Below are 20,857 nucleotides of genomic sequence, written 5' to 3' on the forward strand. Positions count from 1 at the left end.
TAGGCCACGTCAGGTGTAATCTGTTCTTGATGAAGTAAAGTGGAAGATAAAATGAGATGAGTAGAGGTGCAGGTGAGGTTGGTACTACAGAGTTATAGCCCTTAGCAATGGGAAATACTGAAAAGGAGAAGGTGCACACCTATAATGTGCAAAAGTGGGTTATTAAATTGATGTCATACTTGATACGAAGGAGCAGTGGGAAAACAGCTCTGCTTGTCACTGATGTAATATGTTTTTCTGTGTATTACAAAGGAATAATTACTGAAATCTGTTTTTTACAGAAGCTTATTTGAGAACATTTTGACAGAAAAATTGTAGATTTGGATTTATATGTAATGTGTAAATGGTTCATGTAGAAAATTCTGATTCATTACTAATGACTTTGTTTTAATGCTTCATTTGAAGATAAGGTAAGAATCTAGGTGCTTTCTAGGAGATGTTCTGACAAAAGCTGTAGCTAAGAGGATTGTACTGCTACATGTCTCAGATGAGCGGAGCTGGGAGGCAGGGGAAGGAATAGGTGAGAGATCCCACAGGTTTCAGCAAGCATAATGTGGAAGAATTGCAGTAGAAGCATTTATTTTTCTCTCACTTCTGGTCTTCTCTCTCAAGAGAATGCTCCACAAATAACCATCTCAACCATTTGCAGCAGCTTTGTGCCCATTTGGTTGTAAACTGATTTTATTTCTTTTTTTTTTTTTGTTTAATTTGTATTAATGTTCCAAGGCCACAAAATCCCTATGTGACTCATGCAGCATTACTTGCTATAATTCCTTTGAAATCAATTGAATTGTCTGCATTACTTCAGTTTATAACTTTTGAGATTGTTTTAAAACATCTGCAAGAAAGAAGTCTAGTGAATACTTTTTTTTTTTTTTTGGAAACCAAAGGTGCTTGCAATGTACATTACTCTAGTTACCACTCCCCATAGAGGAAAGTTCAGTGTGGTTTTTTTTGTGTGTGCTGGGGTTTTTTTTGTGTTTTTTTTTTTTTTTTTTTTTTTTACTCAAAAATATAAATATCTCTTTAGGATGCTTAAGACTTTGGTGGATAAAGCAAAAAATTAAGCTTCCATTTGGAATATAGTTGCCTCCTTTTAAGTCTTTCAGGCTCATCTTCCAGGGTAGTATTATCTGCATTGTGTATTAAGGAAATAATTTGTCTTGTTGCTGTCAGTGTAAGATACCAGTGGTCAGCTACTGGCTAGCCTTTGACTTCTTAGAGAAGTTTGTGGAGCTTGGCTGCTTCTCACTCCATGCTTCTCACCCATTTATTTTACCATTTATTTATTCACTTCTTCACCTTAAGCAAAAGTGCATGATTCTGAAATGTTTGTTTATGGCAAAGACAAGGGAAATTTTGTTGATTGCGGCAGCAGCATTTCTGTGCCAGGTTATTCTCTGTGCTCCTTTGCCCTTTAAAGAAAAGGTGGGGACAGCTTGGGATGGAGGTACGGAGAGCAAGAATTGACGAGGACACTGCTCGTACAGCACTGCCAGGTACCTCTTGGGGAGTGGGAGCTCGCGACCTGCTTCCAGCACTGTGGTCTGGTTCATGGGTGGTTTAGAATTGCTTCCTACTCCTTGGCAATAGGAAATGTGTTGGATTAGTGTAACAGGATCTCATTGCAGTTCACCTTTCATTACCTAAGGTTGTGATAGGTTGTGATATTTTGCAAAATGGGCAGAACGGGTGTTGTGGTTTAATCCCAGCCAGCAGTTCAGCCCCACACATCTGCTCATTCACCCCCCTGTGGTGGGAAGGGGGAGAGAATCGGAAGGGTAAAAGTGAGAAAACTCTGGGGGTGAGGTAAAGACAGTTTAATAGGTAAAGAAAAAGCCGCGCACGCAAGCAAAGCAAAACCAGGAATTCATTCCCCACTTCCCATGGGCAGGCAGACGTTCAGCCATCTCCAAGACAGCAGGGCTCCATCATCTCCAACAGTGACTTGGGAAGACAAACGCCATCACTCCAAAAGTCCCCCCTTCCTTCTTCTTCCCCAGCTTTACATAGTGAGCATGACGTCGTATGGTGTGGAATATCCCTTGGGTCAGTTGGGGTCAGCTGTCCCGGTGGGCTGGGGGGAGAAGCAGAAAAGCCCTTGGCTCTGGGTCAGCCCTGCTCAGCAGGAATGAAAACATCCCTGTGTTATCAACACTGCTTCCAGCACAAATCCAAAACATGGCCCTGTACTAGCTACTATGAAGAAAATTAACTCTATCCCAGCCAAAACCAGCACAACGGGTTATGTAGATGTTGTGACACACTCGAATGTAATAGAGACACAGAGCTGCAGGGCTGTTGTCTTTGACTCCAGAGGAGTTTTTTTGCTGTCTTTGATTCTATTCAGGATCAGATTTTTTTTCTCCTTCATCTCATACAGAGAACAAAAAGATTGAGTGGCTTTGTGCTGTAAAGGTCCTACCTTCAGCATATGGCATGCCCTTATTAAGAGCAGATAGAAAAGGGGACTCTGTTTCCTTCAGAGCCTGGAAAAAGAATTTTAGCCTTAATAATCTGTATGTTGTTGGGGGAAGGATTATGCCAGCTGAAGAGTTAATTTTGCCTGTTGTAACTCGCATTTCATACTTGAGAGAGGTAGATGTATGTTTTTTTGTATAAATATATTTATTTTAAACAACAAAAATTTCCTAAAAATACTTTTTTTTTTTTCTTAAATAATTTGTGGGCCTGTAGCAGGAAATACTCAAAACTAAAACTTAGGTAGTTTTTATAGGAGACTGTACAGGCAATGAAGAGAAAGTAATTTATTTTAAATAAGAACTTTCTGTAAGGTTGTAAAGAAAATGTAAACATGTATTTGGAATATTCGTTGCTGTATAAAGTAGTCTGTATAAGAGTTATTAGGGCAAAATGGAAAAGACTGACTTGATATACACTAGTTCCAGGCTTCTATTAAAGAAGGAGAAATCTGTGCTTCGGTTAATGCTAGTGTATGGTGTGTCCTGGTTGTGGTTTGTTCCCTGACCAATTCCTGACTGTTTCTGACAAAATCTGCACTTTTATGTCCTGTTGCACAGAAGCAACACCTGACCCATTACTGGAGAGCTCTGCTAATTTTGTTTTTTTTTTTTCTCTGTTGAAGTTCTTCAGCATAGTTTTGCTGATATAGTTGTTGATTTGATCTTTTATCTTGAAAGTAATTTTGATCCTGATCTTATGCATTGAAGTAATTTATGCTTTCATGTAATAAATATCTAGAAAAACTAAACGAACCAACCCCAAACTATAAAATATCCCCTCCCCTTAAATGTTAACAGCCTTTGCTTTTTTGAAGACTATTTTAATAACCATTTTAATCAGTCTTTTGCTGAAAAGCTTTAGTGTTTGTTTAAATCAAACTAATGTTGGCAGAGATTTCAGTCAGGTAGGCAATGTTTCTGCTAAGTGCTGTTGCTTAAACGAGCACAAGTAAAATATGAATAGTCTTTTCCAGTGGGTTTCTCTTTATCTTTCCATCTCAAAAAAGCTCCAAGGTAATGAGACAAACTAAACTGAAATTTATATATAAAAATTTATAAACTCAAAATTTTGACTAAAGAGTGGGATTTTGTCAGCTGTGATTCAGTCTTCACTTTGAAGTGAGAAAGTAAAACATGTCTCAGCAGTGAATTTTGTGATAGCAGAATTAATCTTGTCCTACATTGGGAAAATTTAATTCTAGGTCAGGTTCTTGTTTATTCATGCTCTAAAACCATTTTTTTTTTTCTTCCTGGAAAATGGTAGTGCTTACATCTAAATACTAGGCTGAGTAACTCTGTAAGAGAACTGGAGTCCTGCTAGCTTCAGTAGAATTGAAGAATGACTTCATTTACATTAGGAGCAGAAGATGAGGAATCTTTCCACAACTTGCCTGACAGTCTAAAACTCAGCTTATGGATTTTGCACTCCCCCTAACTCCTGGTGTTGAACTTGTGTTCATTTTTACACTGAAGATGACGGATGGTAAACTTGTAGAGTTTCTGATACTGCTCTTTCTAGGAAGTCTGTTGGTGTAATTAAACCCCAGTTGAAGTCTTGAGAATAAGATAGTGCCTGTAGGATGTATCTGTTCTAGTTTCCTCTGGCACAGAGTGGAAATGTTGTTTTACTTTACTTTCCGACTCCACCTAATGAGATCTGCTAATTCACAGTAGTTACCTGAATCTTCACAGGTCATAGTACTTGAGGTCAGAGTCACTTAGCTGGGAAATCCTGCATTCCCATGCAGGCCACCAAAACTTGCCACCTTATTCTTCTCAAGCATCTGCCTTTATATAAAAAATAGGATCGTTCCTTATGTTTTTATATGTGCAATTTTTTCCCATTCAGTGCATCTGGGTTTGGGCTGTTTTGTTTTTTGGGGGGTTTTGGGGGTTTGTTTTTTTTTTTTTTTTTGGTGATGCCTGTCTGGTCTCTCAGAGTTTGCTAGATGTCAGTGTCCAACTTGAATAGTTAGATCCCGCCAAATGCCTGGGTTAGATCACAACTGGAATCATTAATTAGTCTGGGAACACTGGCAGGGCTGGAAAAGGTGATGTTAGTGTTACCTGGGCCAGAATCAAAAAGGCCTATCAAGAATACTTTCCTTCAAATGTTTTGCCTTGTTTATATGTTACACTGTGGATATTATCTTCTTTAAAAAGAAGTATTTCTTGAAGCACTCAGGAATATTTATTTTTAATATTTGTTAATGTATATTAAGCTTTATTTCTTAAATCATTCTTTCATTCTTTGGGGAATAGTGATTTCTTGGTAGGTAGGTAGCTATTTAAAAGTTACTTGGGCAAGTACTGTGTTTCAGACTACCTAGCAAATATCAATTATTTAATGATTGCTGTGATGTATTTAAATAAAATGAAGAGCTGTGCAGAGAAAGCAGATTGCCAGCTACGTAAAAATGAGCTCTGTGGCTTTGAATAGGAAATATTATGCAAAATGAATAACAAATGTCACAAATTCTGACCACTCAAGTTAAAATTATCTTTTTTTTTTTAAAGTGTTTTTCAAGGTTAGAATAGGTCAGCCCTTTTGACTTGATTAGCTGAATCCATTTAAAACTTCCTTAGTTTTCAGATGAGCAAATTTATTGTATACTCACAGAATTTTTGCAGGAAGATACTGATCCTGGACTACCAGCACGAGGTTCACAAATGCTGTGTCCATATGTGATTGTGGAGGAGATTTTCTATTCTTATTTAAACTTTTTCACCATATTTGCTTACCGATACACTGTAATGCGGTTCAGTTTTTATCAGTTTCTTTGTAGCCCAGGCAAGCAAGAATACACTTTAGAAGACGGCAGTGTTGCGTGCCCCAGCCCTTGAGGGCTTAACCGTATGGTCTTGCTCTTGAGAAATGGATGTGGTTGTGGTTTGTGTTGTGTGTGGGATGGTTTGTTTTGTTTTGTTTCTTCCTTGCAAGTGCGTGAGTGAAAGTATGCCGCTTACATCAATTAAAACCCGAATGGTTGACCTGGAAACCAGGTTCCTATCATTTGGGGGGGCGGGTATGAGGAGCGTAGTGTTACCATGTTTGACATAATTGGAATGGTGGCTGTTCTTACTTTGTAAGCAAAGCTGTTTGTTTGTTTGTTTAGAAATTATGGAAGAAGTCTCTTACTCAGTCTCACTTCAGTGTAAGGAAACTGATTACATGAAGTAATTTTCTAAGTATTTTTAAATCTATGCTTCACCAGCACAAAAGATACAAACTGAAGACAATAATCTTACATACAGAACAAAATGTTTGCCTAATAGATACATCATGTGATATTCTAATATTGTTTTTTCTTTAACAGGTATCTTTCAGATGAAGGAATTGAAGCTTGCATAAGTTCCTCTGAAAAAGTTAATACAAATGACATTATCCTAGTTGCCCTTAATGTAAGTTATGATTGTGAAAACTTTTTTCTGACAAATCATGCTAAAAATGATGTATCTAATGACTCAAGTGTTACGTTTGTGTGGCTAATTAAGTGTACCGTTGTCTGTGCGATTTACGTAAAGGATAGAGTACCTCCTCTCTCCTTGCGTGTTTGAGTTGTGAATTATATTTGGAAATAACACCTATTCCAAACCATGGAACCTAGAGGAGAAAAATGAACATAATTTTTAGTAGGAAAATATTTTTATGATTATGAAATGTAAATCTAAAGTCAAAGTATAAGCAGTAATAAAATCAGGAGTGCTGTATATTGACATGAGTATGAAATTGTAGTACAAAATATTAGTTTGTTGGGATGAATAAAACACCCTTACTTAGTTTGACTTCTGGACATGATATACTTTAAAGCATATTCAAACTAATGGTGAATTTTCCTGTGACATGTACATATTTACGTAACTACAAACAGTTGGTTTTTTGTTGGGTTTTTTTAATGTAGAAATCTGGATTAGTAGTCACTATTCCTGCAGACAAATAAATACAAAAATATGCAAGACAGAGAACCAACTTGGAAGCAATAAACCTTAATACTTTCAAGGACTCCAGAAAAGTGTGCATGTGAATTTGTGTTTTTCAGAATTTTAGTACATACATTGTTGGTAAACATTAGTAAGTCTGCTCCCTTTCAATAACATTGAAAAGAGGGCAGCTACTTAATCCATGTATTTACTTATTTTTAATTTATTCTATCAAAATCATGAGGGAGAGTTTGAGAATTTTACATTTTCTTTGTTTAAAACTTCTCAGTCATCCATACTCACAAGTTTTAAAGCTTGTATGCACTGTATATGGATTTATGTAAACTTTGTCCTTTGTAATAACTATATGTAGTTCGAAGGGGAAAAACAATGTAGTAGAGCGCTTAAGAGAAAAGTAGTCTTTCTTAATGAAATTGTGAATGAGAACTGTTAGGGATTATTTTGTCCATCTTCAAGATTCAACCACTGTTGGTTTAGGGTGATACTCTGAAAAGAGTATCCCCTCTGTTCCTTTCATTTATTCTTTGAAGCACGTGTTTGATCACTCATGTATGCATGCACCAATTCATGTAATGAATTTGAAAAGAAGTAAAGCAAAATTATAATGCAAAAGTGCAAATAATGTAATACAAAACATGCAGAGGGTAAGCATTTGGTTTCTGGGCTGTAGTAGGATGCCTATATATATCTGAGAGTGCATTACTGGTTTATAAAAAAGCAAATAAAATATTTCCAAGTTGCTGGGTATTACCCACATGTAATTATATGCTGAAACAAGCACTAACATGATCATTTGAGCATGTATGTGTTGTATTTCCAGTTTCTTTGATACATAATAAAAATAAAATAAATCAGAAATGTTATGCAAGCACCCCAAACCTAGTTTTAATTGCTTATCAATATTTTTGTCATTAAATCAGTTGTTTTGATACCTCGAAGGTTAAGTTGCTTGTTGGGTAAGTAGGGAATAGCATTGTGGCTTGAACAACAGGATAACAGTGAATTTAGGTTTCGCTTCTTACAAATTCACAAATTCTTTCCTTGACTGCTAGAGATACATTTCAGGCAGAAGAAACCAAGAAGTCAACTGACCCTTTTTTTCCTGTGAATTGCTTAATTAAGTATGAAATAGACATAAAGGTACCTTCAGTCCTTCAAATGTTTTTTTGTATAACATCATGCAAAGAGTTTGTAAAAGTTGTGTCCTCTTTCTGCTGCTGTGATTGCAAAGCATCTTGCTGGAGACTTGTTAATTATATAGGTATGGAACATGTGGGAACAGTTTATAGGAACCTGTGTGCTAGTCAGAGATAAATAACTGACAGATGACAGATCAGTTCCCTCAGGTGGGCTCAGATTGAAAATGGAATGTGCTTTCTTATCACTGTCTATGGCTATCTTGTGCAACAGAAAGTGGGTTGAGCATTTATCCACTCTATAGATACTCAGAGTAAATAGCCTAAAAGAATATCCCCACAATTAGTTTTCCATTTGTAGGGTACTAATGTTTCTTGCTGAAAAACAAACTAAACCATTTGTTTAGTGTTTTAGATACTAAAATGTAGTGCTGCTCAGTTCTAGATTGGGATGCCAGAACAATAGTCCATTGGCATATATTAATGGCAAGTTAGTGTACAAGTTCTAGTAGTAATTGCATCTAGGCCGTCTTCTTTTGGAAGATCATAATAAATAAGAAGGGTTTTCAGCTTCAGTACAGTAATGTGCATCAGCATGTTCTATTTAAAACAACAGGCTTATTTCAAACAACGGAGTTTACAAGACATGGGTGTTTAGGCTGCACTGCTATGCCTTATTTTTTTTCTTAACAGATATAAATGCACTAAAAAGAATAGTGTGTAAAGTTTAATTAGTTTTTATACCATTTGCTATTTTCCTGTGCTGCACCTTTTAGCCATCCAGTGCCTCCCTTTGTCACACATCACCCTGATTGATAGTTCTTGTACAAATACTGTTAGGTAAAGGAAAGTGCTTTTGTGGAGACTTGTTCCTTTGACCATATGAATTCTTCAGTTTAGTGTTGTCAGTGGCCATGTTGCACAGTTGCTGAATAATGTCATGCAGCTGTCTACCTCACTTCCAAAAGAAGTAATCAGACATTTAAGTTAAAAAGCATTTAATGGAAATATGAGGTAAGCTTTTACTCCAGGTATAATTGCAAAAATCATCCCAGACTTTTATGAAGGATTTCGGCATGTAAAACCACGCAAATTTGAAATGCTTTTCTGTAAGTGCCAGATGGAGAGTGAAGAAAGAAGTTTACCTCTATTAAACCTCAGTTATGTCTAATAATTCAATGTTACTTAGTCATTTTGTTTCATCTATTAAGAGCATTTTAATTATCTTTGAAAATGTGCTTAAAACAAGAATATAATTTAAAAAGCAAAGGAATATCTTTTGTAAACTCTTTTAGTTGTTGAATTTTTTCATATGCAGTTAGAGGGATTTTTTTTTATAGTCTATAAATAGTTGGCATTATGGAAGAAATACCCTTCTTTTTCCTATTTTATGATGAAAACTTTTTTTGGAAACAAGTTATTTTAGGTTAATATTCTCTTGTCTTCTGTATTAATTTCAGACAGATTTAAGAACGATTGGCAAGAAATTCCTCCCCAGTGACATCAATGGTGGAAAGGTGGAAAAGGTAGACAATATTTTTTACTTCACTTCTGTGTTCTGTGATTTCTGCGTGATGACAGCTTTCTATGGTGCATTAGTCTCGTTTTGTCATTATTTCACATACAAAAGAACCCAGTATTTGAGTATATTATAGGATAAATCTATGAGCATAATAGTTTTCCCACTAGGTTTCATAAAGAGGGGACTCTCTCTTTATTTCTCCACTTTGAAATGCTTAAATAAATGCAAACAACCCCAGCAACTTATTTTATCATTCAAAAGTCATTTAACCTGTTTGATCTTGATGTGGCATCAGAAGTTCCTTTTTTCTCCTCTTTTGTTCTTGCGAGGGTAACAAGGCAGGTTAGGAATAAAGCAAAGCAGCTGTATGATTATGATACTTTATATGCTACAGAATAGTAGTATACTCGAAACATGGATGTGCTGGATTTTTAATATATGTTGTATGTTTACATAAAAATTAAATTTGGCTCCTTCAGTACACCCTTCCTGTTTTCTTCCTCACATGCAGTTAAGAGAGTGGATAAATGGAGGAATTTAATTTTAAACCTAGTAGTAGTTCTCAATTCAAATTGTTATCCCTAACTTCCAAATATTGACAGTCTGTATCACTGATGTGAAAGTTCTGGCGAAACATACTTCATTACTGTTGAAATTCGAATAGTGATAAATCAAGGCGGGTTTGTTTTAAGAAAACAAGATTGATGAGAGAAGCTGTTAAGAGCTGTTTGGATTTGTTTTTTCTGCTGATGCTATTGTCTAAATGGAGTGGTGACTGCTGTAAATGCTGGCTTCTATAAGAACAACAACAGGAACATTATTATCAGATATGAAAAGCACACTGCAGAAATAGTGTATTGCAGGATCATAGTTTTTAGCTAGGCAACAGTCTGTGCATGCAACATATTACTTACTTTTCCCAGAAAGTTAGTTCAGTTTTAACTTTATTTCTTACTATTTGGAGCTATGTTTTTTGCAGGTATTACTTAAAAAATCAAGGTGATATTTTATGAAACTGTTCATCTGTTTAGGTTTCTGGATAACTTGCTGTTAAAGATACTTCAGTGCTTAAATAATTTTTTACTACCTGAAAGTTTTTGATTTAGCTGTTTCTTCTGTCTGATTTTAAAATTTCTTTTCCTCTTCAGTATCCTGTTTTTGAAATATGGAAAACAAGCAAAATAATTGCTTTTTATGTCATCTGTTTTTGCATTGCTTGTTTCTCAGTTGCTTAATTGGAGTATTACTGAATTTTGCATTTCAGATCATGTAATATTCACAAGGTCCAAATGTAATTGGTCAAGTGTAACTCTGCAGAGTATTAAGGTTGTGTGTGAGGTAATGTTTGCCTTATTTGGTTTTGCTGTTGAAACATGTTTTTGGTTCAAAGTGACTTTAATAGTACTGTTTTTTCAGAGTTTTGTTGCATTATGGTATGATTTCTTTAGAGGTAGTTGTTCAGTTTTCATTTATCACTTGACAATATACTTAGTAACTTGTCCGTTTCCTTTAGAGAGAATGTTTTCAAAATTTCTGTTGTCATTATGTATTTCAAGTGGTAAATTAAAGCTAAAAGTGTCATTAATTTCATCGAAGCTTTGATGGACATTATATATGAGAATCTAAAATGTTTGCTTCTAATTTAGCTGCTCAAGTCACTGCTTTGGTTTTTCATGTGTCTCAGCTCAAAGTAGAGAAGGTGCAATTGTGCCACTCGTTTCCACAAAATACAAAACCTCTGCACAAAAATGAGGGATGTGTGCTTGAAAACTGTGGTGGTTAGTGCTTTGAAATACCTGTGAGATAACAGCTACCCTTTCGGGGGAAAAACCTTCTGCACCTGTATACACACAAATACATTTATATTTTGTAAAACTGAACATCTCAGAAAATGAAAAGGTGGAAAAGGTGAGAAAAGTCTAGTTCTACTTTAATTTTCAAGGATCCCTATTAAACTTGCTGCTGTCTCCTGAGTGTATGTTCTGCGTTGTGGTACTGTGTGTCCTTTCAAGGGTTCTCATTTTAGTTACTGGCAGTACAGAACAGTACATATGTAGGATCCTAAATTAAAAAAAAAAAAAAAAAGGAACTGTTACTGAATGGAGCTTGATAAATTTCCACATGGGATTGTCTTACAGTTGATAGAGATGGAGGACTGGATAATAGGGTTGAATCCAGTCCAATCCAAACTTTCTTTTGGAAAATTTGTTTGATTCAAGGTATTTCTGTTTCCCAGATTGTCAGAGAGTTGAGAGATCAGTGCTTACAGACTCGTTCCATTTTTAATGGTTAAAGAGTGAAAATACAGAGGAAAAAAGATATTTTTTTCTCCGAGGTAGTGACTTTTGACAACAGCAGGAATTTTGAGAAGCTGGAGGAAACAGGCAGGACAGAAGAAAACTATGGCCTTTGCTAAAGACAAATGTTTGTTTAACAAATGATGTTTGTTAAATCCTAGGGATTTACACACTTCTATCAGTATTGTTAAGGAGCCAGGGTTTTTTACATGTGAACTTCTAGTAAAATTTAGTTTGGTTCTACTTTAATCAACTGTCTTTATTTGGATCATAGATCTTAGAAAATTATTCTAAAAAAACCCAAACCAAACCAAAACAAATGCCTGCAAATCATTTGCTGGAGGATGATAATCCTTCAGGTTTTGAAAAGGAGTAATGATTGCATAGAAAAAGTCTGTGTTTTGAGAATGACTGTTAGACAGTGTGCTGAATCTTTGTTTTCTTAACTGTAATGTTTCCCTTTTTTTTGAGTAATATAAAGCAAATCTGACCACTTCATAAGTGCTGCTATTTAGCTTGTAATGTATACAAATATTTTGTTACAGAACTATGTGTTTATAAAGAAGAGTATTTGCTTTATGCAAGTAAAGGATACGGTTGGGACAGGAGTGACTTATTAATATAATCTGTCAGTAGAAAGCAGTCATTTGTGGTTCAAAAATGCTTCAGGAAACAATAGAAATAATGTGCTACTATTGTTCCTCTCATCCAAGACTAGGATCAGTATTAGTTATCTGTATCTTGAGAACATATGATGTATTTCCATCTTGCATAGAGAATTATTTTGTAGTATTAGTGTAATAGGGAAATATTTGCATAAAAGCTGGCATAGAGTCCTACTGTGAAACAACATGGGTATTTGACCATTATAGGTGGTTATCAACTTCAGTCATTAATACACAAAAATGTTTTAGTCACTAATTTGTGTCTGTGTTTTGTACGGATTAAAAAAAATCAATAATACCAGTATTAACCACAAGATGGCCACATTTGCATAGGATTTGAAAAAGCTGAACCCTCCCATTTCCATCCAGGTGACTATATACCATAAATATATGTTAAGTGTTTTTAATGGAATAAAAATGCAGAGAAGACTATAAAGTTATAACGTATAATTTAGTAATGATGTTATGTTTAAGGCGTAACTGGTTTTCTTTTGAATATATATGTTCTATTACCATGGAAACATTCATTCCAGAAGAAGCATTCAGAAAGGATTTAATTTCTGAGCTCGAAGAGATGCTTTCTGAGTTGCAACAGATTGATAGTATGCAGCTGAAACATAAGTTGCCAGTGATTCCAATTTCTGTTTAAGGTTACTGATACACTTCCCAATTTCTGCCTCATTACTTTAATACGAATAACTGTGCTTTGTTGCCTTTTAGTGTTTCTTTGATTGTGGATTTTGGTTTCCTGCAGGATTTTTTTTTTTTTTTTAATTAATAAAAGGATGATCCGATTTGCTATTCCAGTTAGAACTTAAAAAAAACCCTCCAGTCTTCAGGTGCTTGTCTTTACCTTCCAGTGAAAGCGGTTGCTACATCAGGTCTGCTGATGTCACTGCGCTTGATACTGCATGTGTCAAAAATTATCCTACGTATTTCTAGTTGATTGTTTGTGTTTTTTGCAGTTGAGATGATTTTGACAAGACTATGTGTGTGGTAATGCTGACAGAGCGAACTGAGTCATAGTCTTTTTAGAAATTGCTGTTTGGCAGCCTTAGGTAAGCTGTGGGCCTTGAGCTCTTCACCTTCATCAGTGTTTTGATTGTGTTTTTAGCTCCTAACATCTATTTCAGGAGCTCTTAAAAAGGCATGATTACTTCCATATTTTTGAGAAAAAGTATACAGTGTTAGATAAAATGAGCTAAATCTTTGTGAGAAGCCAACTAGTATTTGGTTTCAGACCAGTTTGTGTCAAAGGAATGCCTCTAGGAAGACGGTGCACTAAAAGTCTTGAAAAGAGTAGAATAGTCTAGTTGCTATATTGCAAAACTTGTTGAAAATTATTAGGCAGCCGTTAGGCATTGTTTGAAATTCTGTCTCTAACTTAGGGATCTGAAGAGATTGATTTATTAGAACACTATTTTCTACCTTGATCACATTGGCAATTATGCTTCTAGATATTTTGACACCCTAGCTTGATCTGGAGCATCTCCTCTCATTCAGAGGATGGCAGTAGTGGTTTAATCCCTGTTTGTGAGCAGTAATGTCTTAATTGGCAGACATTGAGGCAGGTGTAAGCACTGTTTGAAGAGCATAGATACAAAACAGTTTTACTGACTTTCCGGATGTGCTGGAAAGGCTATTGTTTTGTTGTAGATAGATAGTATCTCCAGTGTTGATCAGTTATTCCCCTCCACTCAATGTGTAGAGTTAGTATTTCAGAATTTTTTTTTTCTGAACATGACATGATATAAGTATTAGAATTGTTTCTTCATATTGAGGAAGCCTATAAGTTAACTGCACATGAGCGAATGATGTTTTAGTTAATTTAAACTATGTCCAGAAAGACCTGAGTATATTCTATGTATAAGATAGTGTGGATATTTGTGCACTTTGGGTTTTTTGTTTGGTTTTTATTTGTTTTTTTTCTTTCCAAGTCATGTGTGTTCTTGAATTAACACTGATAAGTTTTGTGGATAAAGGAGTGGGATGTGGTATGTCTCAATAACTTTTTATTAAACTTTCATTTTCAGTCATTCCTTTTATGCTTCTTTCTGCCGTTTCAAATTTCAGATTCTGACTTACCCAGTAGTTTTCCCATGCGTTAATGTAAAACCTACAGTATGAATATTTTAATGCCATTATACAGTATAAGATATTGTTCTTATATTTTTCACCTTGAAAAAGTAGGCAGAGTGTTAATTACGGGATTAATGACGGATAAAGCTAGTCTTCCTTCCTAAACTCATTTAGCCTGTGTTGTGTACTCTTATTTGCATCCTTTAGACTCTAATCACTGAAAGCTGTTTATACTACTACGGCACATAAAATGCAATTTCTTTATTTTTCTAATTTTTTCTCTTCTTTAAGTGTTTTGGGGTTTGGGTTTTGTTTTTTGTTTTTCTTTTTTTTTAAATTAAAATCATCTGCACCGCTTTTCATAGCATTCTAGCCTTAACATGTGTGCAGTTGCTTGTCCACTTCGTAAATGCTTCTGGAGAGAGCAAGCTACAACTGTACTATATGAAACCCAAGAATGAAGGCATTACCTAAATAATAATATGGGATTGTATACAAGAAAACAGATACAGGATCACAGAGTGGTTGAGGCTGGAAGGGACCAGATGAGGCCATCTGGTCCAACGTCCCTGCTCAAGCAGGGCCACCTAGAGCTGGGTGCCCAGGACTATGTCCAGATGACTTTTCAGTATCTTCTAAGATGGTGATTCTACAGCCTCCCTGGGCAGCCTGTTCTAGTGCTCGATTGCCCTCACAGTAAAAGAGTTTTTCTTCATGTTCAGATGGAGCCTCCAGTGTTTCACTTTGTGCCCATTGTCATTCTCCAGGCTGAACAGTCCCAGTTCTCTCATCCTTTCCTCATAAGAGAGATGTTCCAGTCCCTTAATCATCTCTGTGGCCCTTCATGTCCATCCTGTTATAAGTTTGGTCTTTTCCACGAGATCCATGGAAAGGTTGGACGTGATGGGCCATTGAGTTACACTACAGTGGCCCATCAGTCAGTGTTTTAAGAGTTCTGGACTTTGCTACCGTCTCCATTGTGGGCTGTTTGATAGGGTTTCTGTATCTGTGTATTTAATGTATTACTTTTCACCCTCTCATCTGTTTCTTATGCTGAATAGCCACTAACCTTTACAAAGTGTGGTAAAATGTACAAATGTTTACAAAGCCATTAATCTTTACAAAACATGTATCCTTTCATTCCAGATATTACTACAGTTTTGTCAAATTGCAGTTCCCTTTTTTAAAGAGTAGAGGCTGTAGAAGTGTTGAAAGAAAGAACTTGTGATTAGAGCAAGCCGAACATATTGTCCATTTTTAGAAATAATTAAATTGATTTAGCTGATGTCTTGAAATGTTTTCTCTTTCATCTGGTTTCAGCTGGAATCTGGTGTTGGTTGTCGTTGTTCTGCAGGAAGACTGATTTTCTTTTCTCCTGTCGTTTTCTCCTTTGCTTGTTTTATGTGATGAGAGGGGAAATAAGCTGAACTGGAACTGGGAGATGTGGATGCTCTAAAGTCTTGATTAAGTCCATAAAAATAATTGTGGTGTTAATGTGGTGTGTATTTGTGAAAAGCACATGCTTCCATTCCTCTTTTGCACCTGTTTTCTGAAGTGACAGGTAATTTTCTTCATTAAAGCAGCAGACACTATTGTCCAAGCTCAACAGATGTGCAGCTCTGCTTTATTATAGTGTATGCTTGACACTGTAGGCACAAAACCCTGAACATATTGGCATGTATATTTCTAGTTAGCCTAGCCCTCATTTCTTTGCACTCCAATTTTTTTGAAGGATCTACCAAACAATTGTTTAAAACCAAAACCAAGTACTTAGAACTAGAATTTGCTCAACATCTCTGAAAGAAATTGCCATCACAGTAAAGCTACTATTCAGCTGATTGACAAAGCTAGTTGTGGTTAACCAGAAATGCTTCTTAGTTGACTAGTGTTTCTTCATCTTTACTTTGAAAACATCGTATAATGTTAAAAACTGTTAGCATTAATTTATGACAAGCGTAGACTTCCGTTGAAGCAACACATGAGTGTGGCACTGTGTTTGATTAACTACTATAGAAAGAATCATTCGTACAAAAACTTGAGAAATTTTTTTTTTTTTGTGGCTTCTTTGCTGTAGTTAACTGATAGAGGAGGGGAACTTGTTTTCATACTATACATTAGATTATCCAGTTTTCTTCTGTTGAAATAAAGGGAAAAAATTTCCATTTGTATGAGAAACAGAATTAGTCTTTTAATTGTTACTGAAAGAAATAAGGTTCAGTCAGCATTTGCTAAAAATATTGTTGTTCTTACTTATGCTCTTTTCTTCAAACATTCAGTATTGAAGAAAAAAGATAAGAAAGCTTCAAGTTTCAGTAGATTCCAAATAAACAACTTCTTCAGCTTTTGAGAAATCCTCCATCCCAGATACTGTATTTTCCATGGTTTGATTTGAAGTCATAAACAATGCAGGTGCCTGCAAATTTTAAATTTATTTGGAAGTGTCAAGAATAGGAAAATTGCGTAGAAAATTTAGTTTATATTACCAGCTGTTGTCTCAAGATCACAAAACCATTTAGGAAGTGAACTTCATGGGGTGCTGCTTTTGCTCTTTTTAGTGTCCGTTTTCCCCCTCTTAGTACAATTTTGTGCTTTGTTGCTACTCCGAAGTACTTTCCTTTCTCTTTTGTTCTCATCTTAAAGTTCCTGTTTCCTCATCTTCTAATTTATCTAGTTTCACTGCTTCTATTTTATTTATTAATTTCTCTTTTCTTTTTACATATTTACCTCCTGGTTACCTGCTCTCATTTTGTGTTCTTCTGGGCTACCTGTTCTGTTTCTGAAAGGGAAGAAGCTGATGAAATGTACACTTTTTCATCTTTTCTGCTGTCTTGTAGGCGCTCAAGATCAGTTGAGCGGCAACTGATTATTCGTTTTTATTTCTTAGAGAGATCAAAATGACTGTGTACTCAGCTATAACTGAAATGTGATGAAGTGGTTTGGTTGGTTGGTTTCAGGTTGGTTTTTTTTGTTTTTCAGGGTTTTTTGTTTTATTTTGGTTTTTTATTGTAACATAAACTGTGAAGTGTATAGGAGGATATGCTGCATTTTTAGGTAACCAACAGATAGCGATGTCTCTTGAGGTTGTTACGTTCTGATTGCACCTCTGTTTGAAGAAGCTGTGTTTCTAGTTAGTGTTTATAAAGCGGTTGCACTTGAAATGTACTCTTGATACAACTAGATAGTCTTCGAAGGTGTTTTTTTTTTCTTTAGAACACTTTGTCGATGAGACCCTGCGGCACAGCGTGTGAAATCTTATCCGGAACTCCATAGTATGCTGGAAGTGACAATATTGGTGGTTTTGTTTCGTCCGTGTGTCCCCCCTGCCTTTTCATTCACTTCTTTTCCATAATTGGTATCGCAGAGATGTATGCAGCATCACAACTGTTTCTCTGAAGAAGCCATTTTTATCATGCTTTAGAACATACAGTACATGAGTGATAGAAATTGAACATGACTGCCTGATCAAATTACACTTTCCTTTGCCTGGGGGCATCTGTTAGTGTGTCTAGATATTACAGTGTGTTTGCTTAATGGTGTTAACAGTTTTGTCTTTTCTGTTTTGCATATATAGCTGGAAGGGCCATGTGTTCTGCAAATACAGAAAATACGCAATGTTGCTGCACCAAAGGATAATGAAGAATCTCAGGCTGCTCCCAGAATGTTACGTTTACAGATGACCGATGGACACACAAGCTGCACAGCTATAGAATACAGTAGCATGTCAAAAATAAGGTGAACACAACTTTATTTTCAAAGTTTTGCTTTGCTGCTTAAATGTCCTTAAAATAACGGAAGTGTCCTTAGTAATATATGGAAAAATTGCTTGACAAAACAGGCTTCCTTCTCAAATTTTGTATATAAAAGAGAACCTTAAATTCAGCATGCAAAGGTGTGTATGAATGTAATTTACAATACCGTTTATGCTGAAGTACGTAATGGAAGAAAGTGGATTTTGGCAGCCGTCTACCGAGTTGGAGTTGACATGGCATGCAGCATTTTGGGTGTGTGCAAACTTGAGCCAAATTCCCAATTTTTAGTAGTAGCGGGTCTTTTGCTTGACTTTGGTAGCAGGAATATCACAGGCCTGACACACCTAACTTAATGCAACTAGTACTGCTTTACCATGGGCAAGACTTTAACTTGGATTGAATTAGTAAATAGCCTTCAGTTACGTATGAAGGGTAAGAGAGCTAATTACTGTTTAACACGAGGATTTTTTGTGTGTTTGGTTATGAAGATACTGAAAATTTGTGTTTAGTCTCTGGAGTCATGGTGTGCTTTGCTTTTCACTCTAGTTCAGATTACTCTGATTTAAAAAATACCTTCTTCCTCTCTCTTTCTCTGCTAGCTGCAACAGTTAGATGTAGGTATATACATCATTTTTGAATGTCATCTTTTACTATTAAACTGCTCCTGAGCAGGAGCCAGCTTGCAGTTTAGAGTGATGCTCTCTTAAAAGGGAGAACACTTAATGATATTTTAATTTTAGCTTGAGCCAACAGAACTTCGAGTATCATATTCCAACATGAATATAGAGAGCAGAAACAGAAGGCAAACAGGCTTGAAAGCTTTTAGATAAAATCTCAAAAATGTCAGAGAACTCATCACTGTAGTTGATGATGGGAGCTCTTCTTTTCAAGTAACATTGTATGAAAATTTGATTTGTGTTGTATGTGGTTGTTTCAGGTTTGAAGTTGGGCTATTAACCTGGAATAATATGCTGCTTCAATACATAGTGTTTCTTTAAATAAATGATTAAATAAAAATCACAGTTTTCTTTTAAAAAAGAAGTTCTTCATGACTGGGGTTTCCATTTACCCCTCACCCCCCCCTTTGCATAATTTTCGTTTTTTGCCATATTTCTTGTCTATTTTTTCTGATGTCATTTTCTTTGCTTTTATCAGAACAATACTGAAAATCCATGAATATTGCTAAGGTTAATGCTACTAGTGCTGAAATTGGCTGACTCCACTGTGAATGTTCTTTACCATGTGGTATGGTCCTGTGATTGCAACAATAGCTTTAGCATATTTTAAAGAGGGTATTGTGTCTCAGCTGAAAGGTTATAACTGACTCTGTCCTGTTTCTCACAAGAAAAATCAGTTTCCAGATTGTGCTGCTTGTCATATCTTTCAATTACGGATTGGAGATGCATGATTCTTTTATGCATCTGCTGTTGTTTTTCACAGGGTAGATTCACATGAAAAAAGGTAAGGTACCTCCTTGTGGGAGTTGACCACAGAGAGCATCCATATGTTTTTAAATGATGGAGTAACGAGAGAAGCAGCACTACAAGATGCATGTGTTTTATATTTATTCTGGTACAGTCCTGGCTGTTAGTAATGTATAGAAAGCTTCTTTTCTAATAGCTCTTTGTTTTCTCCTAAGTTAAATGTGTAAAACAAATGAGATGATTAACCATCTGGAGATACTCTATTTATTAGCTATAAATACATCCTAGGATGAGGAACTTATTCTTAGGCGACTGACTCTGAGATATCTTATGTTAGTCTAAACAAATCACATCCTTAGTGTGGTACTGTTAAATTGGATTTTAACCAAACAGACAATTTGCAAACATTCATCTCTGTTAGAATCTAATTTGCAATATGGCATTTTTGTGTAATGAATGGGAAGTGTTCCAATAAAGCTATTGAAAAGTACTGTTCATACTGAAGGAATTATTGCAAAAGTTTTTGATGCTAATTTTTTATTATGAAATACAACATTGTTGGAAGTGTAATAAGAGTAGAGTTTTATATGTTTTTGGTGGCAGAATATTAATAAACGTATTTGAAATATTTGGCTTTGTTTCTGCTTCTAGTCTGAACACTCCACCTGGAACAAAAATTAAGCTTTCAGGAATTGTTGAAGTGAAAAATGGATTCTTGCTGTTGGATGACAGTAACACAGCAGTTCTCGGGGGTGAAGTGGAGCATCTTATAGAAAAGTGGGAATTACAAAGGGTGAGGTAACACCACTCAAAATGCTTGTCTTACAGGATGCATATTACATTTAATGACATCAAGCTTAATGTGTTGACTGTGAACTTTCATATGATAAGCTTTTAAAACTTTACTGTCCCAATATTTTTAGGGATGCAGGCAAATATATATAAATAGGTCTTATGTATGATTTTGTAAATGAAGAAATTATAAGCGATCTTTGCATGGGACCTGATTCCTTTCGTAGTCTGCAGGGATTGAAAATATTAAACAAATGTATTAAACTTATTTTAGTGCAGTCACGGGTTGTTGCTTTCCTAAACAGTGTATTTGGTACCACAATATTACAGAATGATGCCTTTTACAACTACCATCTGCAGACTGTATATTTTTGAGGCAAAAAAAATGTGGTAAGTGTACGGAAAGCATAGAAGTTGGTAACCTTAAGTATGAATTCTCTATTGCAGATTTCATCAGTGCTTTAGGTAGGTTTGTGATTAGAAAGACAAATAGGAGGTTTTAAAATCTTTCTACAAGCCATAAATACTTGTAAGCCCCTTTACTCTGTTTTAGCCTGGTTTCTGTCCCAATAGAACAGAAGTTGCTGCAGAAAGACTTTTTCGTACACTTGCTCACAAATGAGTGGCAGTTCCTAGGGCAGGAAGTTGTGACCCTGCTACCAACAGTCCCAAATACTTGCCAGATCAACTATCACTACTACTGCCACACATAGCTCTATATTTCTACATCCGTGTCTCTGAAACAGAGTAGCTGCTTATGAACACAAT

The 20,857-nt window shown here is 35.7% G+C and overlaps 1 protein-coding gene across 1 annotated transcript in view; it reads left to right on the forward strand.

Annotated features, from left to right (window-relative positions):
* Positions 1-1,477: 1,477 nt before the first annotated feature.
* TDRD3 (tudor domain containing 3) overlaps positions 1,478-20,857 on the forward strand; it is a 71,301-nt gene continuing 51,921 nt past the window's right edge. The window contains exons 1-5 of the mRNA XM_010575245.1: positions 1,478-1,499; positions 5,801-5,885; positions 9,022-9,087; positions 17,696-17,856; positions 19,949-20,090. Coding sequence (XP_010573547.1) covers positions 17,783-17,856; positions 19,949-20,090 — 216 coding nt within the window. The 5' untranslated portion in view covers positions 1,478-1,499; positions 5,801-5,885; positions 9,022-9,087; positions 17,696-17,782. The remainder of the gene's footprint in view (positions 1,500-5,800; positions 5,886-9,021; positions 9,088-17,695; positions 17,857-19,948; positions 20,091-20,857) is intronic.

This window comes from Haliaeetus leucocephalus, unplaced genomic scaffold (genome assembly GCF_000737465.1).
Source record: "Haliaeetus leucocephalus isolate CR32 unplaced genomic scaffold, Haliaeetus_leucocephalus-4.0 Scaffold462, whole genome shotgun sequence".
Lineage (NCBI taxonomy): Eukaryota > Metazoa > Chordata > Aves > Accipitriformes > Accipitridae > Haliaeetus > Haliaeetus leucocephalus.